General features: G+C 39.2%; 1 protein-coding gene across 3 annotated transcripts; it reads left to right on the top strand.

The window, feature by feature from the left end:
- Positions 1-26,672, top strand: SLFN11 (schlafen family member 11). 3 transcript variants are annotated; one of them, XM_008011053.3, is made up of 6 exons: positions 1-105; positions 6,278-6,435; positions 10,177-11,246; positions 13,625-13,753; positions 22,876-23,599; positions 23,797-26,672. In XM_008011053.3, the coding sequence occupies exons 3-6, from the start codon at positions 10,196-10,198 to the stop codon at positions 24,566-24,568; spliced, it is 2,676 nt and encodes an 891-aa protein (XP_008009244.3). In that variant the 5' UTR covers positions 1-105; positions 6,278-6,435; positions 10,177-10,195; the 3' UTR covers positions 24,569-26,672. The 3 variants fall into 3 exon arrangements, with proteins under 3 accessions (XP_008009244.3, XP_072860955.1, XP_008009242.3); XM_073004854.1 differs by lacking the exon at positions 1-105 and adding an exon at positions 119-213; XM_008011051.3 differs by lacking the exon at positions 1-105 and adding an exon at positions 5,562-5,979.
- The last annotated feature ends 618 nt before the right edge of the window (positions 26,673-27,290 follow it).

Raw genomic sequence — 27,290 nt, 5'->3', positions numbered from 1 at the left:
GTGGGACGTGCACAGGATGGCGCCAACCCGCTAGCATATAAGGACCCGACCTGGGCGCTTCCAGGGAAACGCGAAGGGGGCTTCGGACGCGCTGGAGCTTGAGAGGTCAGAGAGGGTCCCGGCCCCTAGCCTGGGACTCCGGAGTTCCGTTTCTACCCGTGCTTCAGGGTCTAGTCCAGCTGAATCCCCGTCGGGCTGTAACTCGAATGCCAGGTTCGAGAAGAGAGCAGCACCCGCCCCCCCTCACCCCAGCCAGGGTGTGGGGTGTTGGGGGTGTGGGGAGGGCCTGGAGGGGTGAGGAGGGTCTGGGGGTGGAGTGGAGTGGGGGTATCTGTGCTTTTCTCCCCTGCCTGGGGGCCCAGCTAGTTTGCTCAGCAGGTTGCCTGAAAAGCGGGCTATGGAGGACTGGGAGGCGGGGCAGGGGTGGATAATGGCTGCGGAAGGCATTGGGGGCCGGGCGGGCCTGACCTGTGCACCTGCTCCCGCTAGAAGTTGGAAGAGCCCCTGGCCAGCGAGCAGCGGTTTCTGGGGGGCGCGGAGCAGGAACCGAAGCCTGGGAGGTCACAGGGTCAAGTGCACCTTGGTGGCTCCCAGGGCTGCAGGTCTCAGGCTTCCCAGTTCTTGGTATTGTAGATTTGAGAAACTAGTTCTACAGGTTTCGTGTGACCGACCAACCACTCTAAACTATTTTCCTTAATATAGAAACTTACAGCAGAATTAGAATTGCCATTACCCTGCGGGGAGGTTTATAATCTAGAGAGGGGAGAAATGAAAAAAATGTCTCCCTGTGGACAAGATCTGTAGAATACACGTGCTACCCGAGAAGGACAAAGAGCTCTATGTTTTAGTTTTCCAAGAGGGCACGTCGGTCGCAGCCCACTTTCCTTTCTTTTCTTTTTTTTAAAATTAATTTTTAATTTCTGTGGGTACATAGTAGATGTATATGTTTATGGGTTACATGAGATATTTTAATACAGGCATGTCATGTTTAATAATCACATCAGGGTAAATGGGGGTATCCATCACCTCAAGCATCTGTCCTTTGTGTTACCAACAATCCAATTATGCTCTTTAGTTTTTTATCTTATTTTATTTTTGTAGGTACATAGTTGATGTGTATATTTATGGGGTACATGAGGTGTTTTGATACAGACATGCAATGTGAAATAAGCGCACCATGGAGAATGGGGTATCCATCCCCTCAAGCATTTATCCTTTGAGTTGCAAACGATGCAGTTACACTCTTTAAGTTATTTTAAAACATACGATCAAGTTATTATTGACTGTAATAACTGTTGTGCTATCAAACAGTAGGTCTTATTCTTTCTTTCTTTCTTTCTTTCTTTTTTTTTTTTTCGAGACAGAGTCTAGCTCTGTCGCCCAGGCTGGAGTGCAGTGGTGCGATCTTGGCACACTGCAAGCTCCGTCTCTCGGGTTCAGGCCATTCTCCTGCCTCAGCCTCCCGAGTAGCTGGGACTACAGGCGCCCACCACCACGCCCGGCTAATTTTTTGTGTTTTTTAGTAGAGACGGGGTTTTACTGTGTTAGCCAGGATGGTCTCGATCTCCTGATCTCGTGATCTGCCCGCCTTGGCCTCCCAAAGTGCTGGGATTACAGGCGTGAGCCACCACGCTCGGCCATTCTTTCTAATTTTTTTTGTACCCATTAACGCTCCCCACCTCATCCCTTCCCTTCTACTACCCTTCCTCAGGTAGTCATCCTTCTGCTCTTAGAATAAAATTGTTTTGATTTTTAGATGCCACAAATAAGTGAGAACATGCGATGTTTGTCTTTCTGTGCCTGGCTTATTTCATTTAACCTAATGATTTCCAGTTCCATTCGTGTAGTTGCAAATGATTGGATCTCATTCTTTTCTATGGCTGAATAGTACTCCACTATATATATGCACATCATTTTCCTGATCCATTCATCTGGTGTTGGATGCTTAGGGTGCTTCCAAATCTTAGCTATTGTAAACAGTGCTGCAAGAAACATAGGAGTGCAGATGTCTCTTGGATATATGATTTCCTTTCTTTTGGGTCAATACTTATGAGTAGAATTGCTGAATTTTGTGGTAACTCTATTTTTAGTTTTCTGAGGAACCTCCAAACTGTTATCCATGATAGTTGTACTCATTTACACTCCCACCAACACTGTATGAGGATTCCCTTTTCTTCACATCCTTGCTAACATTTGTTATTGCCTGTCTTTTGGATAAAAGCTATTTTAACTTGGATGACATGATATCTCATTGTAGTTTGGATTTGCATTTTTCTGATGATCAGTGATGTTGAGCACCTTTTCACGTGCCTGTTTGACATTTGTCTTCTTTTGAGAAATGTCTATTCAAATCTTTTGCCCATTTTTCAATAGGATTATTGTATTTTTTCCTATAGAGTTGTTGGAGCTCCTGTTCTATTCTGGTTATTACTCCCTTGTTGGATGGGTAGTTTGCAAATATTTCCTCCCATTTTGTGGGTTGTCTTTTCACTTTGTTGATTGTGTTCTTTGCTGTGCAGAAGGTTTTTAACTTGATGTGATCCCATTTGTCCATTTTTGTCCATTTTTGTTTTGGTTGCCTATGCTTATGGGGGTATTGCTTAATGAATTTTTGCCCAGATCAATGTCCTGGAGATCTTCCCCAATGTTTACTTGTAGTAGTTTCACAGTGTGAGGTCTTAGATTTAAGTCTTTAACCCATTTTGATTTGATTTTTGTATGTGACAAGAGTTAGGAGTCTAGTTTCATTCTTCTGCAGATAGATGCCCAGTTTTCCCAGTGCCATTTATTGAAGAGAATGTCTTTTCCCCAGTGTATGTTCTTGGCACCTTTGTGAAAAATGAGTTCACTGTAGGTGTGTGTATTTGTGTCTGGGTTCTCTATTCTGTTCCATTGGTCTGTGTGTCTGTTTTTATGTCAGTATCATGCCATTTTGGTTACTACAGTTCTGTAGTATAATTTGAGGTCAGGTAATGTGATTCCTCCAGTTTTGTTCTTTTTGCTTAGGATAGCTTTTGCTATTATAGGTATTTTGTGGTTCTATATAAATTTTAGGATTTTTTTCTGTTTCTGTGAACAATGTCATTGGTATTTTAATAGAGATTGCAGTGAATCTGTAGATTGCTTTGAGAAGTATGGATATTTTAACAATATGGATTCTTCCTGTCCATGAACATGGACTACCTTTCCATATTTTGGCTCTTCAATTTCTTTCATCATGATTTTACAGTTTTTATTGTAGAAATCTTTAATTTATTTGGTTAATTCCTAGGTATTTAATTTTATTTGTGGCTATTGTAAGTGATATTACTTTTTTTTAATTTCTTTTTCAGATTGTTCACTGTTGGCATATAGAGATGCTATTGATTTTTGTATGTTGATTTTGTATCCTGCAACTTTACTGAATTTATCAGTTCTAATAGTTGTCTGGTGTAGTCTTTAGGCTTTTTCCAGATGTAAGATTGTATCATCTGCAAACAAGGATAATTTGACTTCTTCCTTTCCAATTTAGATGCCCTTTATTTCTTTCTCTTGTCTAATTGCTCTAGCTAGGATTTCTATGTTGAATAACAATGGTGAAAGTGAGAATCCTTATAGTGTTCCAGATCTTAGAAGAAAGGCTTTCAGTGTTTCCCCATTCAGTATGCTACTAGCTGTAGGTCTGTCGTATGTGGATTTTATTATGTTGTGGTATGTTCCTTCTATACCCAGTTTTTTGAGGGGTTTTCCATGAAGGGGTAATGAGTTTTATTAAGTGCTTTTTCAGCATCAGTTGAAATCATATGGCTTTTGTCCTTCATTCTGTTGATATGATGTATCACATTGACTGATTTGCATTTGTTGAACCATCCTTGCATCCATGGAATAAATAGCACTTAGTCATGATAAATGATCTTTTAAATGTATTGTTGAATTCAGTTTGCTAGTATTTTGCTGTAGTGTTTTTTCTTTGATATGTCTTTGGTTTTGGTATCAGTAATACTGGCCTCATAGAATGACTTTGGAAGTCTACCCTCCTTCTCTATTTTTTGAATAGTTTGATAAGGTTGGTATTAGTTCTTCTTTAAATGTTTGGTAGAATTCAGCAGTGAAGCCATCGGATCCCAGCCTTTTCTTTGCTGGGAGACTTTTTATTATGGCTTTATTCTCATTACTTCTTATTGGTTTGTTCAGGTTTTGGATTTCTTCATGGTTCAATCTTGGTAGGTTGTATGTGTCTAATAATTTATTTTTCCTAGATTTTCCAATTTATTGGCACACAGTTGCTCATAGTAGCCACTAATGATCCTTTGAATTTCTGCAGTATCAATTGTATTGTCTCCTTTTTCATCTCTGATTTCATTTATTTGGGTATTCACCTTTTTTTCTCAGGTAACCTGGGCAAAGGTTTGTCAATTTTGTTTATCTTTTCAAACAATAAACAGGTGGTGAAGCCAGCCAAGCTGTGTTCTTTTCTTCAGAGTGGCAAGTTCCCTCAGGACCTAGGTGGGTTCATAGATGCTATCCAGGAGCCAGGGACTGGAGTAAGAAAAACCTTAGAAATCTACCTGGTGTTCCATTCTACTGTGGCTGAGATGGCCCTCAAATCGTGAGACACAGTCCTTCCCACTCTTCCCTCCTTTTTCCACAGGCAGAGGAGATCACCCTGTGACCATCATGACCATGGGTCCACAGGGAGTACTGTTAGCTATTGCTGATATTCACTTAAAGCCCAAGGGCTCTTTAGTCAGCTTGTGGTGAATGCTACCAGGTCTGGGACTCATTCTTCAGGACAGTGGACTACCCTCTGACCCAGGGCAGGTCCAGAAATGCTGTCCAAGAGCCTACTTGGTGCTCTACCCCTGTGGCTAAGCTGGTATGTACGGTGCAAGACAAAGTCCCCTTTACTTTTCCCTCTGCTTTTCTCAAGCAAAGGCGTCTCTGCCTGTATGTGCCACAGCTGGGATTGTGCTGAGTCTCACCTGAAGCCAGCAGATTCTCACCCAAGACCCACGGCATATTACCTGGGTATCATTGCTGATTACTCAGGGACCAAGGGCTCTTTAGTCAGCAGGTGATAGATCCTGCCAGGACTGGGTCCTTCCCTTTAAGGCAGCAGTTTCCCTTCTGACTCAGAGTGTGTCTAGAAGTGTACAGGAGATAGGGTCTGGAATGGGTGTCTCATGACCCTGACCAGTGTCCTATCCTACTGTGCCTGAGCTGACATCCAAGATGCAAGATAGAAGTCCTATTTAGTCTTCTCTCTTCTCTCCTCAAGTGGAAGGAAGTGATGTTTTTGGAGCTGAGAGCTGCACTATCTGGGGTTGGGAGGGATGTGGTGCAAGCACTCTCTTAGTTGCCGCAGCTGGTATCTCAGTAGGTTGTGTGCCCTCCAAGCCTACTGGCTCTGAGCTCAGCTCAGCACTAGGACTTGCCTAGGAGTTTCAGTCCTTGTGGCCTAGAATGCCTTTCAAGTTTATTTAGAGCACCATAGCACTTCAGCTACAGTGGCGAGGGTTGCTGGAACTTAGGTTTCAATTGCTGGGATGCACAATTTCTATCTCACTAGGGCTGGTCCAAATTCTGCCTTCATGGGCAGGTATAAGCTGGATTCAGCCTGGTTTTGCTTTCCACTGTAACAGGGCAGCACTGAGTTCAATGCAAACTCTTACAATCGCTGTGCCCTCCCTTCCCAAGCACACAGATTTCTCTGCACCACGTGGTCACTGTAGGAGAAGGGGGATGGTGGGTGGAGCCTTCTATTACACAACCTTGTTCTGCCTTCCCATTTCCCTTTCTGTTCAGTTTCTATCTGAGGCTAGCCAATCCCCTGTGATCTAGGGGAGATGGGTGGGAGGATGGAAGGAAAGGGGAAGTAAAACAAAAAAATAAGAACCACCCAGAAGCATACAGAAAATTGGGCACTACTAGACAATTTGACATTGCAAAGTTTTCCCAGGCTAATTCGTCACCTTTTAGGGAGTTTGCTGAGCAAATTAGGTAAGCCTTCCTGGCAGGGGAGAAATGCACAGATGCTACCCACTCAGCCCCCTGTTTGGGGGTGGTTGTCCCTGCGTGTTCATATCAGACTCACTGTTCCATCAGGGGTCCTGCAGGACTAGATCCTGGGGCATGGGGAGAAATGGGGACAGCTAATAAATGGAAACCATACAGCTAATAAATGGAAACCGTACAACTAATAAATGGAAACCGTACAGCTAATAAATGGTGGAACTGGGATTTGAACCTAGGAAATCTGAGTCTTAATCCTTGAACTCTGCTACCTCTGTCTACATAGGTGTCTGTATACAGAGCCTTTAGGACTGCTTTTGGTGGAAAGAGAGCATTTGGTGCTAATTCACTGTGTTGGTGGGAACACTGGCTACACTGAAAAGTTTGAGAAAGTTATCCTGTAAACCGACTAGAATCAGGTGCTTTTGTTTCTGAAGTGCTTTGGTAAGTGTCCTGAGTTTCTTTTCTGAATTCTTAATTTCTTATTAACTTAGTTTAATTTTATTTAGGATTTCAAATTTGTATGGGACAATATCTCTACCTTACAAAGAATGTGCAAGTGATGCTGATTATAATTCCTTTAATCCTAAGGAAAGAGCTAGGGATAGAGCTCCCTAAGCCTTTTTTGCCTGCAAAAGAATCTAAGCAGATGGTGGGGTTGCTGTTTAAATACAGTTGCCAGTGAAAAACTATCAGCATCTATTGGCTTCGACAATAAAGTTTATGGGGCAGAGAAAGTATTTAACTATGAAATCCCTATATATCAAAAGGAATATTTTAAAAATAACTTGATAAAAATGTTTCAATGGTCTTGGAATGCAGAATGGAATTTTGAGAAATATAAATTTGTAGGCAAGGGTCTAAAGTAGGCAAGGTGGTAAGAATGTGGATGTGTCAGCCTCCTTTTTTTTTTTTTTTTTTTTTTTTTTTTTTTTTTTTTTTTTGAGACAGATTCTTACTTTGACCCCCAGGCTGGAGTACAGTGGCATGATCTTGGTTCACCACAATCTCATCTCGAGGGCTCAGGTGATTCTACCACCTCAGCCTCCTGAGTAGCTGGGACCACAGGTGAGCACCACCACACCTGGCTAATTTTTGTATTTTTTGAGGAGATGGGATTTCACCATGATGCCCACACTGGTCTCAAACTCCTAGGCTCAAGTGATCTGCCTGCCTCAGTCTCCCAAAGTGCTGGGATTATAGGCGTGAGCCACCGAACCTGGCCCAGCCTTGACTTTTATCTAACAAATTTCTTCTAAATGTCTTCATACCTCAGTCATCTCATTCCTTCTGTCACCTGCATCAACATCCACCTTATCTGTTCGGAGTTACTAGCACCCACTCAGACTTGTAATTTCAAGCCTTTAGTATAGGATGGATTTTTGTAGGAAGGGAAAATAAGGCTGTGATAGTCTGCTTCTACATATAGTATATATCCTTGATGACTTCAAAATAGGTTATGAATATACTGATTGCTTTAAGTTTTATTTTATTTTAATAATTTTCCAATAATGATGCAAGGTATTGATCATATTTAAAATATTTATTTAAAAAAATAATTTTCAAATAATGATGTGAAGTATTTGTTGATTGTACTGGTTTTTTACAATTTCATTTTAAATAATAATTTTCAAATAATGATATCAGTTATTTGTTGATTATATTGATCTTTTTGAACAATTCTTAATCTTGATTATTCGTAATTTTTATTTCAAAGTTCACTCTCCTTCTTTTTTATTTCCCTTATTGAGACCTACAATCCATTCACCTTTTTAGTTTGTTCCTATCAATGAGATCCCTGCCACCCTCACTCCCTGACCTATTTGTCTTAGAATGTGTAGTCCAGATTTCAGTTACTTCCGTGATAAAATCCTACCCTTCCCCCAACTACCCTTTCAATTCGAAGGAGGATGACTTTTTAAAAAATGTTGTAATAACTCAGAATTCCAGAAATGCAAAGAGAAGAAAAGAACAAAAATGTATGTCCCACCCACCTCTGAGATGTATTTAGTACAGGTGCTTTTTCTTCTGAACTTATAGCATTGTATGTACAGCTAAAGGTTTCTTAATTCTCTAATCTCATTCTTTTCCATACTTATTTGTAACCTCTGTAAAAAAAAAAAAAAAAGGTGCATTTTCACAGTGTTTTTCTCCTTTTATGAAACATAAACATATTTATTATGGTTTTTAAAATATTTTAATCTAAATGCTATTCTATTGTGTGTTATCTTCTGCAAACCTGCTTTTAAAATTTATCATCATGCTTTGTGAGTTTATCTATATTTATACGTGAAGATATGATTTACTTATTTTGTCTGCTGTATTAATCTTTCATTGTAAGTTGTTTGTTTCCCATGTCAAATATCTATCTTGTTCTTAATAATGTCTGTTTCAAACTGTCTCTGTTCTGTTAAAATGTTTTTGTCAGCTGGGCATGTGGCTCACGCCTATAATCCCTAGCACTTTGGGAGGCCAAGGCAGGGGGATTGCTTGAGCCGGAGTTTGAGACCCGCCTGGGCAACATGGGGAGACCCCCATCTCTACAAAAAAAAATTTTTTTTTAAGAATTAGCTGGGTATAGTTGCTGTGCGCCTGTAGTCCCAGCTACTCGGGAGGCTGAGGTGAGAGGATTGCTTGAGCCCCAGAGTTTGAGGCTGCAGTGAGCTGTGACTGCACTCCAGCCTGGATGACAGAGCGAGACCCCATCTCACACACACAAAATGTTTTTGTCCTGTTTTTATACCAAGTGCCTCTGTCTCAGGGGGTGACTTTATTTTCTACCTCAAAGAGAAAAGTGAAGCTATCAGAAGGGGACTCTTTCAGCTTCCTCCCACCAAAGCGATACGCCTACCTTCGCCCATGCCAATTATCTCCGTTTCTCCTCCTCCTGACCTTCTTCTGCATCCTGGATCACCTTCCTTCCTTACCTCTCTTTTCAGGGCCTTCACTGTCTCAATCATCCTAACTTCCTTCTACCTCTTTAAATTTTCATTCCCTACTAGTTTCTTCCCATCTAAATATGTTCAGACCTTTCCTATCTTAATAAAGTTCTTTAGCTTCTTCTTTTCCTCCAGCTACATTTCTTTTTACCTCTCTCCTTTATAGCTTCATATAGTGAACAAGTTGTATATATGTGGTGATACTATTTCCTAACCTCCCATTCATTCTTTGACTCATTGTGAAATGGACAGTTAATATAGATTCCTTTACTAAACACCTGTGAACCAAAGCATAGTGTTAAATCCTTTTTGAGAATTATTCTCAATTAATCCTCATAATAACAGGCATATTAAGGTGGATGCACCATGTTTTATAGGTAAGAAAACAGAGTTAGAAAGATTAAATATCTAGGTTAATGTTATAATACATTTAATGACAAGTGGAATTCAAGCTATCTCCATTAACTCTAGTCTCTAAGACCTTAGCCTGTGATTTATTGCTTCCTGGTGCCCACTGCCCAAGTGTCTGAACAGCATTTTTCAAAGTCACCAATAACCTTAATTTTACTAAACCTAATAACACTTTCGAGTCATCACCTAGCTGTACCTGTCAGCAGTATTAGACACCTTGGCTCTGTCATGCTGCACCTTTGCAGCCTCAGTTTTTCATTATATCATAGATCTGAGACCTCTGCGCAGGTGATTTTGTTTTGGGCTTCCTTAATACCATATACCCTTGGTTTTTCTCCTACCTCTGGTTTTTCACAGTCAGTCCTTCCTACAGTCTCCTTTTCAATGTTGTCTTCTTTTACTCATCCCCTAAAGTCAATGTTCACTGGAAAATCAACAATCTAAACTGAGATAGTCTCATTCCATTGTACACATGCCCTTCATGTGATCCACCGCTTCCATTCTTCAATGCTGATAACTTCACCTGGCCAATTCAAAGGCATCCTTCAGGTCTTGATTAAATGTCACCTTTGCCTTGGAAGTCTTGTTGAACCATCATCTCCAGATTAGTTTAGATACCCCTTTAGTGTATTTTTCTTCTCATAACTCATATAATACATGATGTTAAATGCTAATTTCATTAGCACCCTTCCTTGCCAACCATTCTCCTCCTAAAGAGAAGGGATTGCTCCTGTCTTGCTTGCTAGTTTATTGCCTTCTCTCAGCACATATTAGACACAAAATAATATATTAATAAATGAATTGCATGCATGTAACAATTCATGTCTTCTAATAGTTTCAGCTGTGAGTTCAACATGGAGGCAAATCAGTGCTCCCTGGTGGTGGAACCATCTTACCCAGACCTGGTCATCAATGTAGGAGAAGTGACCCTTGGAGAAGAAAACAGAAACAAGCTGCAGAAAGTTCAGAGAGACCAAGAGAAGGAGAGAGTTTTACGGGCTGCGTGTGCTTTATTAAACTCAGGAGGAGGAGTGATTCGGATGGCCAAGAAGGATGAGCATCTCGTGGACATGGGGCTGGATTTAGAAACGTCTTTGAGAGAGCTTATTCAGTCTTCAGATTTGCAGGCTTTCTTTGAGACCAAGCAACAAGGAAGGCGTTTTTACATTTTTGTTAAATCTTGGAGCAGTGGCCTTTTACCTGAAGATGGCTCTGTCAAACCCCGCCTTTGCAGCCTCCGTTCTTCATTACACCGTAGATCTGGGACATCTGAACTTCTCATGAACTCAAGAGAGGCATTCTGTTTCCTGAAGAAAAAGAAAAATGATGCAAAAATCTTGGAAGAAGGACCTTTTCACAAAGTTCACAAGGGTATACACCAAGAGCTCCCTAACTCAGATCCTGCTGACCCAATTTTCCAAAAAGACTATCTCGAATATGGTGAAATCCTGCCTTTTCCTGAGTCTCAATTAGTAGAGTTTAAACGGTTCTCTACAAAACACATCCAAGAATATGTAAAAAAGATAATTCCAGAATACGTCTCTGCATTTGCAAACACTGATGGAGGCTATCTTTTTATTGGAGTGGATGATAAGAGTAAGAAAGTTCTGGGATGTGCAAAAGAAAATGTTGACCCTGACTCTTTGAGAAGGCAAATAGTGAAAACAATACACAAACTACCTTGTGTTCATTTTTGCCAAGCCCAGTGCCAGATAACCTTCACACTCAAAATTGTGGATGTGTTAGCTAGGGGAGAGCTATATGGTTATGCTTGTATGATCAGAGTAGAGCCATTTTGCTGTGCAGTGTTCTCTGAAGCTCCCAATTCATGGATAGTGGAGGACAAGTATGTCTGCAGCCTGACAACTGAGAAATGGGTAGGCATGATGACAGACACAGATCCAGGTAAGAGGGAGAAAGCTCCTCCCTTCCTGTCCTTTCTACATCCTTGGGACCTCCCATATTAAATTTTCCTTTGCTGCCTATGACTTTGAATATCTTACATCCACTAAACACTTTATTTTGAATCCCCAAGTATCCTACTTTTCATACGTGAGAAAATTTTGTTGGGTGATTAGAAACCTAACTCACGTGTCTATAAGTGGTGATTTTCTACATTTGTAACTGAACAGAAAATTATTTGAGAATGGCCACCCTTGCAGTGGTGTACTGGAATGGCTCTTACTGGCTTTAGAATCAATTATTAAATTTTCAGGAATTTTTGAGGTAGTTGTTAGACACAGTTATTACTAAAAATTAGGTTATATATTCTTGCACCTAAATAAATTGTATCAGAAACAAATGTAATAAATTCAAACTCACCACTTCCTAATTATTTGCTACATTTTACTATTATCTTTGCTTGAGAGATTATTTACATCTATTGTATCTTTGTGGTGATAATACTATAAAATGGAGTGCTGCTGTGCATTGCTTTCCAACTCTGTATTTAGTGATAATCCATTAGGAGCTTGAAATTGTCTGTGGTGGGAAGATTTGTAACACCGAAACTGACAGTTGGCTATGAACGAGGGATCTCTTCTCAACTAGATCTGTTTATCGAACCATCACCAGCATAGTACTGCTTTCTGGGGTTGCTTGTTTGAAGTATTAAAAGTCCTTTGAGCTGGGCTCAGTGGCTCACGCCTCTAATCCCAGCATTTTGGGAGGCCGAGGTGGGTGGATCACCTGAGCAGGAGTTCAAGACCAACATGGCGAAAGCCTGTCTCTACTGAAAACAGAAAAATTAGTCAAATGTGGTGGTGCGTGCCTGTGGTTCCAGCTACTTGGGAGGCTGAAGCAGGAGAATTGCTTGAACCTGGGAGAAGGAGGTTGCAGTGAGCCGAGATTGTGCCGCTGCACTGCACTCTAGGTGATAGAGAGAGACTCTGTCTAAAAAAAAAAAAAACCCTTTGGATTGAAGTTTGCTATCACCTCATAATAGTACCCTGCCTAAATTAAGATGTAGTTTATCTCTTGATCCTTGAGGACATTGTCGATTTTGTAGCTCAGGAAAATTAGAAAGCAGCTCAGGGCCAAGCGTGGTGACTGATGCTTATAATTCCAGCACTTTGGGAGGCCGAGGTAGGAGGATCACTTGAGCCCCAGAGTTTGAGGCTGCAGTGAGCCATGATTACACCAATGCACCCCAGCGTGGGTGAGAGTGAGACCCTGTCTCAAAACCAAAAGAACAGAAAGTATTTCAGGGTGATGAGGGTCATGGGGATAGAGGTGTATTCAAGGTTTGTCCTCAGCACCCTTTCATATTGTTCTGTGTCTCTGTTTATCCTGTTGATATTTTGCCTTTTCTTCCACTCACCACCATGTACCCATTATGCTCTATGCCAGCAGCTATAATCTGCTCTACCCCCTGCTCCTAACAGTTTGAAATATTTCTTGCCTTGCATCACTACTGCTTCCCAAACATATTTCTGTATATACCCCATCATGCTATAATTTGGCAGGCTGATGGGCTATCTCAGTGTCTCTGGAACACCTGAGAACACCCTAAGCCTGTAGAAATACAGAGAGAACATAAAAACTGGGACACAGTCTTCTGAGTAAAGTGGATGTGTACTTGGAAAGGAGATGTTATAAAGCCAATTCCAATCTCCAAAGCACATGAAAAAGTTAATGCACTCTATAACGTCCTTTGATTTCACACAGTGTCTCATTTTAACATCAGGAATAAGCATAGGTGTCAGAATGTCGTCCAGGCTGGAGTGCAGTGGCACGATCATAGTCCACTGCAGCCTTGAACTCCTGGGCTCAAGTGGTCCTCTCACTTCAGTCTCTTGAGTAGCTGAGACTACAGGCATGAGCTACTGTGCCCAAGCTCTAAGCTATTTTTTAAGTGTGAGTAACGGTAATTGCAAATCAGTGATGAGATGATATTTAACAGGGATGAGAGTTGGGTTCAGGAGAGGTGGTGACGGTTGGAGAGGGGATGTAAAATAAGATACATGCACAGACAGCAGTACTAAAAGAATGTGCTAGGTATCATAAGAGGTGTGCAAACAAAATGCTGTCCAGATACAGAGAACGAAGAATTACACTGAATGGAGAAATACATTTAAACTTCCAAATAATGGCTTTTCAGGGTGGGTTTTGGCAACCTTGATATGCAATAAAGGCACTTATCTAGACAGAGTGAGTGGAGAGTTATTTTGATATTATCTCTCAAGTCACACTATTTAGAAAGTCACACATTCCACCTACTGATAAGGCCTCTTTCAGTATGAAGAGATTAACATGTCGGAATAATGTGAATTTTCTTTTTTAAGATCTTCTAGAGTTGTCTGAAGATTTTGAATGTCAGCTGAGTCTATCTAGTGGGCCTCCCCTTGGCAGACCGGTGTACTCCAGGAAAGGCCTTCAACACAAAAAGGAACTCCAGCAACTTTTATTTTCAGGTAGTTATGGTTTGTCTTCTCAACACCAGCCAGTTTCTGTGTCAGGATAAAGGGAGATTAAACGGTTTTATTTGTTTTGTAAAGTCCTGAAAGTGCTCTGCAAACCCATAGATAAGACGTGATGATGTTACAATCCTCTTGGTGATAAGTGGTTTAGAAATGAACCCTCACTGACCCCACTGGCTAAGGGAGTACCACACATAGAATCCAGGAACATTATTTCCCTTAAAGATTATTTGTTCTTGTAGTTCCCAACTCTGGCTGATCATCAGTGTTTCTGGTCATTTTTAAAAGGACACATATCTGAGTTCCTCCTCCACTCATAACAAGTTGGAATACCTGGGAAGAGTGGCTTGCAATATGCACTTTTCTCAAACTACCCTCATGATTTTATGCTAATCTAGATTGGAAACCTTTTATCTAGTCAAACTAGTCATACACTGCACCAGAGAGCAGCTAAAAAACTGCCTACCCTTGCCAGATTTTCCAGGGGAGTGGTGGTTGTAAATATGAGAAAAGAATATAAATCTAGGTCAAGATGGAAAACAAAACATTTAAAATGGAGATGGAGTATGCATTTCTTCCCATGTTTTGGGTTTAGGACAATCATGTAGCAGCACAAACACAATAATTCAGGACCAAGGTCAATGCCTTAATGCCTTTTCTCTACTCTTAATCCCTTGCTCCCATGATAGGCTTTGTTTAGGAATCCATTGCTGTCTCCTTTGTAGAATCCCAGAGAGGGAAAACCACTTGCTTAAATCTGTGCAGTAAGTCAGTGGCTTATCTGGCACTATAATTGATACATAAATGTCCTATATATGTGTAAATATCTGTCAAGGATCATTAAATTAATAGATAATGACTGCCCCCATTACAATTTCATTTTTTCCCTTATCCAAGGTCCTTGCATTCATTTACATATCAAACTTATATTTTAGAAACTGTCCACAATAAACAATGTAAAATCTAAGAGTAAAGCTATTAAGCGCTGCTAATCATTTTTTAAGCTCAATAGATTCATTTTAGTAGAGCTTATTACCATGGAATAAATTATAACTAAGACAAAATAATAGGCTATATGCCCATAGAGGAGCAGACTATTATTCTGGTATTTAAAAATCAATTTTCTAAAATGTCTACCAAACTTTTGAAGAATAGGCATTTTTTACACTATTTACATTGTTCTAGAGTCATAGAAAAATAACAAAAATTCCCAAGTCGTTGTTTTTTGAGACAGGGTCTTGCTCTGTCACCCAGGTTGGAGTGCAGTGGTGTGATCATAGCTCACTGCAGCCTTAAACTCCTGAGCTCAAGTGATCCTCTAACCTCAGTCTCTTGAGAAGCTAAGACTATAGGCATGAGCTACTGTGCCCAACCCTAAGCTATTTTTTAAGTGTGAGAAACAGTAATTGTAAAACTTGTTAAAGATAGAAAAAAAGAAAAAGGAAAACTCAGACTAATCTTACTTATTAATGAGGATGCAAAGACAGAATTCCAGAAATACAAGGATGTATCAGCATTTGGAGAGTTAATGTAATTCATCATTTCTATGTATCTATGCAGATGAATTATATATTTGTCTTCTAATGCATCAAAAAGGCATTTGTAAAGCTCAATACATGTTGTTTTTTTAAAGGTCCTCAATAAAATAGTAACCTATAAATAGTTCTTTAACATTATATTTATATTTACATATATATATGTATATATGTCCACCAAGAACATCATGTTAATTGGGAGAGATTATAGGCATTCAATTAAATTCCAGAACAAAACAGCCACTTCCATATTACAAGTACAATGTCATATTAATTGGCCAATACAGTTAGATAAGAGAAAGAAATTAGAGGGATTAAAATGGAAGAAGATAGGACTATATATCTGCAGAATTCATGAGAATCAAATGAAAAGCTACTGTAAACAGTAAAAGAATTCAGAATGAACATAAGTACTTATATTAGTATTATAAGAAACAACTATAAAAATTAATATGTAGAATTCAGTATCTTTAATATAATGTATAATGAAAGAAAACACCCAATTTTCAATAACAACAAAAAGGTAAAATATCTGCAATAAACCTATCTAAAGCAAAAGTTAAATTAATATTGAAGGACACAGAAGCATAAGTGAATCAGGGGATGTTATGTACTTTGAAGGAAGAATCATCATCACAAAGTTGTCAATTCTGAAGTTATTTTATATATCAATTTTAAAAAGAGAGATTATTTAAATCTAAACATAAAAACTAAATGAGCAAGAACAGCTGGAAAATTAAAACCTGAAAAACAAGAGAGGCTATCTATAAATAACATATATTATTTATAGCTATATAAATATATAACATATAATTATACAACTACAATATGTAGATATATAAAATATATTATGTATTTATATATTATATAAATATGTTTTTATTTTATTATTTATTAAATTTTATTTTTAAATATTTTATTTTTATTTTATTATTTCATATTTATATGTTATATACCTATATTATTTATGTATAATATATATTATTTATATATTTAAATATATAGTATATACATATAAATAATAAAAAGAGTTGTATTGGCATGTAATTAGACCAAAGTTATGGAATGTAGGATCTGGAAATACACAGAAACACAAATTAAAATTTAGTTTATCATGAAACTGGCCTTGCAAATAAGTAGAGAAAAATAGAAATGTTCATAAATATATAGGGTAGCTTGGTGGCAATTAACTTTTTAAACGATGAATTCATACTTTACTTCCTATGCTAATATAAACTCCAAATGGATCAAGAATTTAAAATAAAAAGCCAGAAAAGTTCCAGAAGAAAACATAGGCAAACATCTTTATAATTTTTGCATTAGACTTAAAAATATCAAATTCAAAATCTGTGAACCATAAAAGACTGATATATATGACTGCATACAAATAAGTATTGAGCATGACTAAAGCCACTAAGAACAAAGTCAAGTGACCATGACCAAGTAGAAAAAATATTTGCAACCCATATTACAACCAAAGGTCCAGTGTCTCTAATATATAAAGAGCTTCCAGAAGTTGATAAGGACACACACACACACACACAGACACACACACACACAAACAGAAAAATCAACAAAGATAGTCCAGAGAAAATAAAATTCATACAGCTCTGAAACATTTGAAAAGATGCTAAATATTAATCAAAATAAGAGACATGTAAATTAGAAGGAGATATTATTTCCATCTACTGGATTGTTAAAAAATGAAAAAACCTGTCATTGTCTCTTATTTGCTAGACTGTGAGGAAACACACCTTCTTGTACATTGCTAGTGGGAGTCCATATTGGTACAACTCCATTGGAGGACAATTTGGCAATATATTAATATATTGGAATCACAAATGTATTTAACTTTTGGGATTTTATTATATGTGTGTGTGTGTGTGTGTGTGTGTGTGTGTGTGTATGCTACGTATGTTTGCATACATACCAGACGTACAAGGTTACTCGCTGTAGTATTAACATAATAGCAAAAGATTGGGGGGAAAACTCAAGGGCCCATCAATAGGGACTGGTCAAGTAAGATATGGTACATCCATAAAATACTGTGTTAGATAGCTGTAAGAAAAGAATAAGGAATTGTGCATTGATACGAAAAGATCTCCACAATACATTGCTAAGTGAAGAAAAGTTAGTTGCTGAGTGGTTTGCTACCTGTTGGGAAAGAAAGGGCAGAATATTTGTTTGTATTTGCATATAGCAATTTCAGAAGAATAGGCAAGAAACTTAAAAGTATCTGTGATAAGGGAGAAGGGTGAGATTGGGAAGGCAGGAAATTAAGAAAATGGAAGTAGGAGTGTTTGGGTATTTGGTATAGGAATATATTAACTAAAGTTATTTTTTTAAATGACAATTTTCACTTTTGGAACATTGTTATTGTTATTAGATTTTGAACATTAATAGTGGTAACCAAATTATGTTTATAGTTTTACAATTAGATTCCAGATATTAAAAATAAAGATGTTCTGGTTTTTGGAAAGATCAACAAAATTGATAGACCGCTAGCAAGACTAATAAAGAAGAAAAGAGAGATCAAATAGATGCAATGAAAAATCATAAAGGGGATATCACCACCGACCCCAGAGAAATACAAACTACCATCAGAGAATACTATAAACACCTCTATGCAAATAAACTAGAAAACCTAGAAGAAATGGATAATTTCCTGGACACTTACACTCTCCCAAGACTAAACCAGGAAGAAGTTGAATCCCTGAATAGACCAATAGCAGGCTCTGAAATTGAGGCAACAATTAATAGCCTACCAACCAAAAAAAGTCCAGGACCAGACGGATTCACAGCAGAATTCTACCAGAGGTACAAGAAGGAGCTGGTACCATTCCTTCTGAAACTATTCCAATCAATACAAAAAGAGGGAATCCTCCCTAACTCATTTTATGAGGCCAATATCATCCTGATACCAAAGCCTGGCAGAGACACAACAAAAAAAGAGAATTTTAGACCAATATCCCTGATGAACATCTATGCAAAAATCCTCAATAAAATACTGGCAAACTGAATCCAGCAACACATCAAAAAACTTATCCACCATGATCAAGTGGGCTTTATCCCTGGGATGCAAGGCTGGTTCAACATATGCAAATCAATAAACATAATCCAGCATATAAACAGAACCAAAGGCAAAAACCACATGATTATCTCAATAGATGCAAAAAAGGCCTTTGACAAAATTCAACAGCCCTTCATGCTAAAAACTCTCAATAAATTCGGTATTGATGGAGTGTATCTCAAAATAATAAGAGCTATTTATGACAAACCCACAGCCAATATCATACTGAATGGGCAAAAACTGGAAGCATTCCCTTTGAAAACTGGCACAAGATAGGGATGCCCTCTCTCACCACTCCTATTCAACATAGTGTTGGAAGTTCTGGCTAAGGCAATCAGGCAAGAGAAAGAAATCAAGGGTATTCAGTTAGGAAAAGAAGAAGTCAAATTGTCCCTGTTTACAGATGACATGATTGTATATTTAGAAAACGCCATTGTCTCAGCCCAAAATCTCCTTAAGCTGATAAGCAACTTCTGCAAAGTCTCAGGATACAAAATCAATGTGCAAAAAATCACAAGCATTCTAACACACCAGTAACAAACAGAGAGCCAAATCATGAATGAACTCCCATTCACAATAGCCTCAAAGAGAATAAAATAACTAGGAATCCAACTGACAAGGGATGTAAAGGACATCTTCAAGGAGAACTACAAACCACTGCTCAGTGAAATAAAAGAGGGCACAAACAAATGGAAGAACATACCATGCTCATGGATAGGAAGAATCAATATTGTGAAAATACCCATACTGCCCAAGGTAATTTATAGATTCAATGCCATCCCCATTAAGCTACCAATGACTTTCTTCACAGAATTGGAAAAAACTGCTTTAAATTTCATATGGAACCAAAAAAGAGCCCGCATTGCCAAGACAATCCTAAGCCAAAAGAACAAAGCTGGAGGCATCACGCTACCTGACTTCAAACTATACTACAAGGTTACAGTAACCAAAACAGCATGGTACTGGTACCAAAACAGAGATATAGACCAATAGAACAGAACAGAGCCCTCAGAAATAATACCACACATCTACAGCCATCTGACCTTTGACAAACCTGACAAAAACAAGAAATGGGGAAAGGATTCCCTATTTAATAAATGGTGCTGGGAAAATTGGCTAGCCTTAAGTGGAAAGCTGAAACTGGATCCTTTCCTTACTCCTTATATGAAAATTAATTCAAGATGGATTAGAGACTTAAATGTTAGGCCTAAAACCATAAAAACCCTAGAAGAAAGCCTAGGTAATACCATTCAGGACATAGGCTTGGGCAAGGACTTCATGTCTAAAACACCAAAAGCAATGGCAACAAAAGCCAAAATTGACAAATGGGATCTAATTAAACGAAAGAGCTTCTTCACAGCAAAAGAAACTACCATCAGAGTGAACAGGCAACCTACAGAATGGGAGAAAATTTTTGCAATCTGCTCATCTGACAAAGGGCTAATATCCAGAACCTATAAAGAACTCAAACAAATTTACAAGAAAAAGGCAAACAACCCCATCAAAAAGTGGGCAAAAGATATGAACAGACATTTCTCAAAAGAAAACATTCATACAGCCAACAGACACATGAAAAAATGCTCTTCATCACTGGCCATCAGAGAAATGCAAATTAAAACCACAATGAGATACCATCTCACACCAGTTAGAATGGCAATCATTAAAAAATCAGGAAACAACAGGTGCTGGAGAGGATGTGGAGAAATAGGAACGCTTTTACACTGTTGGTGGGACTGTAAACTAGTTCAACCATTGTGGAAAACAGTGTGGCGATTCCTCAAGGATCTAGAACTAGAAATACCATTTGACCCAGCCATCCCATTACTGGGTATATACCCAAAGGATTATAAATCATGCTGCTATAAAGACACATGCACACGTATGTTTATTGCAGCACTATTCACAATAGCAAAGACTTGAAATCAACCCAAATGTCCATCAATGATAGACTGGATTAAGAAAATGTGGCACATATACACCATGGAATACTGTGCAGTCATAAAAAAGGATGAGTTCATGTCCTTTGTAGGGACATGGATGAAGCTGGAAACCATCATTCTCAGCAAACTATCGCAAGAACAGAAAACCAAACACCGCATGTTCTCACTCATAGGTAGGAACTGAACAATGAGATCACTTGGACACAGGAAGGGGAACATCACACACTGGGGCCTATTGTGGGGAGGGGAAAAGGGGGAGGGATAGCATTAGGAGATATACTTAATGTAAATCATGAGTTAATGGGTACAGCACACCAACATGGCACATGTATACATATGTAACAAACCTGCACGTTGTGCACATGTACCCTAGAACTTAAAGTATAATAATTAAAAAAAAATAAAAATAAAGAATAAAGATGTTCTTAGCACATTAATTATTAGCATTGATTGACAATAATTTAGCTTCAGATTCAATGCTCTCAGTGCTTCTCTTGGAAGAAATGCAATGATTGTCTCAAATAGAAATTTTGTCTGTAATGGAGTTACTGGCACTAAAGATATTCAGGGCCTGGTGTAGCAGATCAGAATCAGCCAGCCCCAGTATTCTTCCTCTTGGTGTCCTAAACCTTTAGGCTCCCTCACCTGATTGATTTCTTATGGTTTGAGAACAACTGCCCTGGACCCTTAACTGCTGTTTCTAAAGATTCCCTAGATCCATGGTGAAATTAGTTCCCAGAATGGATACGAGGTGGGAGCTCCAAGGACAGAAGGATGAATATGGGAGTTCTGGGGAGGATGAGGAGTTTATCAAGTGATCAAGGTGGAAGAAGACATCAGAGTTTCAGAGCACACCTGTGCAAAGGCACAGAGTCCTCAAATCACATGGAGAGTGATGACTACTCTGGTGAACCTGGAATGGTGGCATTAATTGAACATCTAGTCTGGTCCCTATCATTACTGTTATGTAGAATATCAAAGAAATGAAAGAGACACTTCTGATCTTCCCATAATTTCCTTCAGAAGCATGTTCCATTATACAATTAAAGAAAAAGAAGACCTATGCAATAATGAGGTAAATAAACATCAAGTGTTTTAGTGACTTTTACCATTTATCAGGCAGGAGTAGTCTGTGACTTGCCGGGCAGGGCAAAAACAGTAGAGGATCTGATGTCTAAGAGACTTGGGTTCAGACTCTGGCCCTGCCATTTCCTAGTGGTGTGATGTTGGGCAAGTCACTTGATCTCTTTTATTTTTTATTTTTTGAGGCACTATCTTGCTCTGTCGCCCAGGATGGAGTGCAGTGGTGTAGTCATAGCTCACTGCAGCCTTAAATTCCCTGGCTCAAGCAATCCTCCTACCTCAGCCTCCTGAGTAGCTGCACCCAGCTCTCACTTGACCTCTTTGAGTCCTTATCTACTCATATGAAAATGGGAATAAATATATCTTCCTTGGAAAATTTGTGAGGACCAGAGATACGTGCAAATTCCCTGGTACAATCGACAAATGATGTATTTTCTTATTTTACATTTCTTTGGTTTCCAAAGCTTCATTTTAAACATATGCTCAGTTATCCTATTTTATCCATTCTAAGATGTGTGTTTCTCCCTATATTTTAACATCTCTAAAATCTGGATGTGTCTTATGATAGATGCCATCTCCTACTCACTGTCATCCAGGTTGCAGGCATAATCAAGTTGTATGAGCACCTGGTACAAAAGAGAAAGCACCAGCAACAATAAACAATAAACAATTACCAATAAAATCTGGGTAATTTCATTTGAAATTACCACTGCAAATCTTGATTTGGGTTTGTACTCTAACACTACCACAACAGGACAACAGTTATCTTCCCCCCAACTTCGGAACCCATGATCATTGAAATAAGTTCATAATCCTCCAATGCAAGTATATTCTCATGTCACAGAGTTATTTCTTGTTTGTGTGTGACAAAGGGAAGACTTTTGTGATAGTAGGGAGCCATACGTTGATCTTTAAGTGATGTAAGAATTCTGCTTCAGGAGAGATAGCTTTAAGGATCTTCTAGTCCAGGACTGCAGGAAATTAGCTGCCAATAAAGGCTTTAATATGACCCCCTCTCCCCCACAAATATGGAGTTAATGAATACCTTCTTCCTGGGGCCGGGGGAGGGGCTCCTGCTACTCCCAGCAATGGCGCATTTTGAGATTCAGGTACCTCGAAAGTAGAAAGGGGAGGAAGAGAACCAACATTTCTCAAGCAGCTACAATGAACCAAACATTTTATGTTATTTCATTTATTCCTCCTCATAGGAAATGTGCTATTCTTAGTTCTGTTTTACAGATGAGACAGCAAAGTCTTAGGTTAAGGAATTTCCCAAGGTTGTAAGTTTTAAAAAACACATGGATTTAGATGAAGTATACCAGGTATTCCAAGCGTTCTTTTCCTTTATAATTGTAATAATATTTATAAAATAATATTTGAAACTTCCATAAGTAATAATCCAGTTAATCAATTAGTTAATTATAATTAGTTATCATAATCAATAGGGTTATTTCTCTTCCCTTAATTTATCATTCTTTTCACATACAGTCCCACCAGGACATTTGCGATATACTCCAGAGTCCCTCTGGAGGGACCTGACCTCAGAGCACGAAGGACTACAGGAGTTAATAAACAAGCAAATGCAACCTTTCTCCCAGGGAATTGTGATCCTTTCTAGAAGCTGGGCTGTGGACCTGAACTTGCAGGAGAAGCCAGGAGTCATCTGTGATGCACTGCTGATAGCACAGAACAGCACCCCCATTCTCTACACCGTTCTCAGGGAGCAGGATGCAGAGGGCCAGGACTACTGCACTCTCACCGCCTTTGCTTTGAAGCAGAACCTGGTGAACGTGGGGGGCTACACCGGGAAGGTGTGTGTCAGGGCCAAGGTCCTCTGCCTGAGTCCTGAGAGCAGCGCAGAGGCCTTGGAGGCTGCAGTGTCTCCGATGGATTACCCCGCGTCCTATAGCCTTGCAGGCACCCAGCACATGGAAGCCCTGCTGCAGTCCCTCGTGATTGTCTTGCTCGGCTTCAGGTCTCTCTTGAGTGACCAGCTCGGCTGTGAGGTTTTAAATCTGCTCACAGCCCAGCAGTATGAGATGTTCTCCAGAAGCCTCCGCAAGAACAAAGAATTGTTTATCCACGGCTTACCTGGCTCAGGGAAGACCATCATGGCCATGAAGATCATGGAGAAGATCAGGAATGTGTTTCACTGTGAGGAAAAGAGAATTCTTTACATTTGTGAAAACCAGCCTCTGAGGAACTTTATCAGGTAAGCAGTTGGATCTTATGTCTCTAAGTATTATTTAATCTGGGTTTAGTTTTTTCTGCGAAGTCACCTTCCTTCTTGAGAATTGAGTGGTAAAATCATCTGTGATAACATACTGTGCTCAGAGGAACATGATACATTCATTTTCTCCCCTTGCTTTTTTTGGATAAAACTTGAGTGTGTTCTTTTAATTTTTACAGTGATAAAAATATCTGCCAAGCAGAGACCCGGAAAACTTTCATAAAAGGAAAGTTTGAACACATTCAACACATCGTCATTGATGAAGCTCAGAATTTCCGTTCTGAGGATGGGGACTGGTATGGGAAGGCAAAAACCATCACTCGGAGAGCAAAGGATGGCCCAGGAATTCTCTGGATCTTTCTGGACTACTTTCAGACCAGCCACTTGGATTGCAGTGGCCTCCCCCTTCTCTCAGACCAGTATCCAAGAGAAGAGCTCACCAGAATAGTTCGCAATGCAGATCCAATAGCCAAGTACTTACAAAAAGAAATGCAAGTAATTAGAAATAATCCTTCATTTAACATCCCCCCTGGTTCCCTTGAGGTACTTCTTGAAGCTGAATGGCCCCAGGGTGTTCAGGGAACCTTACAAATTAAGAAACGCTTGACTGTGGAGCAAATAGTGACCTTTGTGGCAGACACCTGCAGGTTCTTCTTTGAAAGGGGCTATTCTCCAAAGGATGTTGCTGTGCTTGTCAGCACTGCAAAAGAAGTGGAGCGCTATAAGTATGAGCTCTTGAAAGCAATGAGGAAGAAAAGGGTTGTGCAGCTCAGAGATGCATGTGATATGTTGGGTGATCACATTGTTTTGGACAGTGTCCGGCGATTCTCAGGCCTGGAAAGGAACATAGTGTTTGGGATCCATCCAAGGACAACTGACCCAGCTATCTTACCCAATATTCTGATCTGTCTGGCTTCCAGGGCAAAACAACACCTATATATTTTTCCATAGGGTGGCCATTAGGAAGAACTCCAAACCAAAATGCTCTGTAAATGTCTATGGTTGCAGTCTGCTGATGGTAGAAACCTTTCTTTTTAGTTTACAAGTCAGAGATTTGGACAGAGCTGACACAAAGAGTTTGGAGCTCCCCCATTTCTGGCTCTCCTTTCAGGGTTCCTCACCCAACTCTTTTCGGCAGTGGTGGTTGCCCCCGTTCTGACCCCTGACTCTTTCAGCCAGAAAGATGGTCGTTTTCTAAAGGAACTTTAGCTGTCCTGCACAACGCAGATCTGTGTCTTGCACTTTGGGTAAAAGCCATAAAAATAAGAAACTCAGTGTGTGGCCTTTCTTTCTTCCAAGGCTGGGCTTCTTTTTTTAAGTCCCTTCATGTAGTTTGTTGTTTTTAAAAATTTGTCCAGAATTGTTTTCTGCAGAAGCCTGGTCTGTTAGGAGCTTACTGGCCATAGTAGAAGCAATTGTTCCTGAATTCTTCACATTTATCTTTGCCGTATTCATTTAGTGCTTGGGAGAGTCCCAAGATAATTCAGTCACTGTCAGATTAATAATTTTGTCAGAACAAAGAATACCATTGTGAATATTTAATCCTTTAAAATTGTGATCTCCAGAGCTTGTTCTCAGAATGGCGCAGACCAAGTCTTAATTGTGATAGTGAACATTAATGGTCACTTTAAAGATAAATTATAGGCCAAAATGAAATGAACAGAAACCTGTTTGCCCTGGCTTTCAGTGGAAGATAATATTAGAGACCAAAATCTGGTTCTGAAGGTGTGTATCAGCCCTAAGGTGAACCGAACTTGGGAAAGATTGTCTTTAAAAACCAATGAGTTTATGTTTTTAACTTCTCAGTTTAGTTCTATACATTGCTCTATAACACACCTAGTGAAGTTTTATGTCATTCTTGAACTATGATTTTTTTTTTCCATTTACTTTCATGGTTTGGTGGGCCATTGTTATGGACTGAATGTTTGCATCCCACCCTTCATCCCCAAATTCCCATGTTTAAGCCCCAACCTATAGTGTGGAGCTGGGGCTGTTAAAAAAGTAACGAAGGTTACATGAAGTGATGGTGGGGCTGTGATCTGCTAAGGTTGGTGTCTTTATAGGAGGAGACACCAGAGAGCTTGTTTCCTCCCTCCTTGTGCATGCAAACAAGAGGGCATGGGAGCACACAGAGAGATGGCAGCCACCTACAAGCCAAGAGGAGAACCCTCACAATGAAACTCTTGCTGCTGGCACCTCTGTCTTGGACTTCCAGCCTCCAGACTGTGAGAAACAAATTTCTGTTGTTTCAGCTGCTCAGTCTCTGGTGTTTTGTTATTGCAGCCCGAGAACACAGCTGTATGATTATTTGTCAAACAGAAAACACTGATACTTAACAATACTAATGCAGTTTTTTATTTGCTTTTCAGTCTCTACAAAACATTCTAAAACACTGATCTAAATACTAACAATAAAATATTTGCATAACTAATGGAAATTAAGAAATCATATGCCTAACATTTCACTTATTAATAATCTTACTCTGCTGATTTCCCCCCAGATTGTGAGTTTTGAACTTCCGTGCCTTCTTCCTGTCTTTCTGTGTTAACTCATGGAATTCCAGTTATCTAGCCTTGAAATTGTAGGTTCTCCTAACTTAAGCAAAATCTGACAGATCAGCAAAGTAAGGAGAAAAATGCTTCTTCTTTCTTTCTGACTGCACTAAATCAGGTACAACTCAGCATTAAAAAGCTATCTTTGTAAATGTTGTTCCTAATAAATTAGTCTTATAAGATCCCTGAACTTTGGAGTTGTTGTAATGTCTTTGAGAGTAATTCTTTAAAAGTCTAATTTTGACTGGTTGTATCTCTTTATGATTTATTGCCCCACTAACAATATTTGAAACAATATATATTTTTAAATGTATAAATAATTATGAAATTTTTTTTAGACCAAAGAGGATTACTGATATTTGTTTCCATATGAATGGCAAAAGATTTAGCTTACAGATCTACTGCATTTCTGTTTTAAATAAAAAGTTGAGAGTTTGTGTCTCATTAAACTGGAAAAAAAAATGGTCTTGTAAAATAAATGATTAAATGGGGGAAAAGGAGAACACTGAGGCCAGTGACTCCATGCGAGAGCCAAAACGAGCCAGTAAAAGATTAAGCAACATTAACTTTCAATTTTTTTTGAGAGACAAGATCTCACTATGTTGCCCAGTTTGGAATGCAATAGTGCAATCATAGCTCACTATAGCCTCAAACTCCTGGGCTCAAGTGATCCTCCTGCCTCAGCCTCCCAAATTGCTGGGATTATAGGCGTGAGCCAGTGCACCAGGCTCAATTGGGTGCCTGCCTGTCTCTGGACTCTGCCTCTAGACATCTGGGACATACTTCATTAAAGATCTGAAAACCTACCCAGCCATTATAAAATGAAACAAAGTGTTTTTATATTTTAAATTAACTTTTTATTTTAGAATAGTTGTAGAATTACAGAAAAAATTACAAAGATAGTACAGAAAGTTCCTGTGTCCCCTTCATTTAGATTCCTCTTTATTTTATTTTATTTTATTTTGACAAGGTCTTGCTGTCTCACCCAGGCGGGAGTACAGTTGGGTGATCACAGCTCACTGCAGCCTTTAACTCCTGGACTCCAGTGATCCTCTCACCCCAACTAGCTGAGAAGCTGGAACTGCAGGTGCATGCCACTACACCTGGCTAATTTTTTAAAA

The sequence above is a fragment of the Chlorocebus sabaeus genome, chromosome 16 (assembly GCF_047675955.1).
Source record: "Chlorocebus sabaeus isolate Y175 chromosome 16, mChlSab1.0.hap1, whole genome shotgun sequence".
NCBI lineage: Eukaryota > Metazoa > Chordata > Mammalia > Primates > Cercopithecidae > Chlorocebus > Chlorocebus sabaeus.
The sequence above is the reverse complement of the archived record's forward strand: the minus strand, read 5'-3'. Positions and strand labels throughout refer to the sequence as shown.

Coding starts and splice junctions, on each gene's coding strand:
- SLFN11 (XM_008011053.3), top strand. CDS start 10,196: ATGGAGGCAAATCAGTGCTCCCTGGTGGTGGAACCATCTTACCCAGAC. Junction 11,247..13,624: donor GATGACAGACACAGATCCAG/GTAAGAGGGAGA, acceptor TTCTTTTTTAAG/ATCTTCTAGAGTTGTCTGAA. Junction 13,754..22,875: donor CCAGCAACTTTTATTTTCAG/GTAGTTATGGTT, acceptor TTTCACATACAG/TCCCACCAGGACATTTGCGA.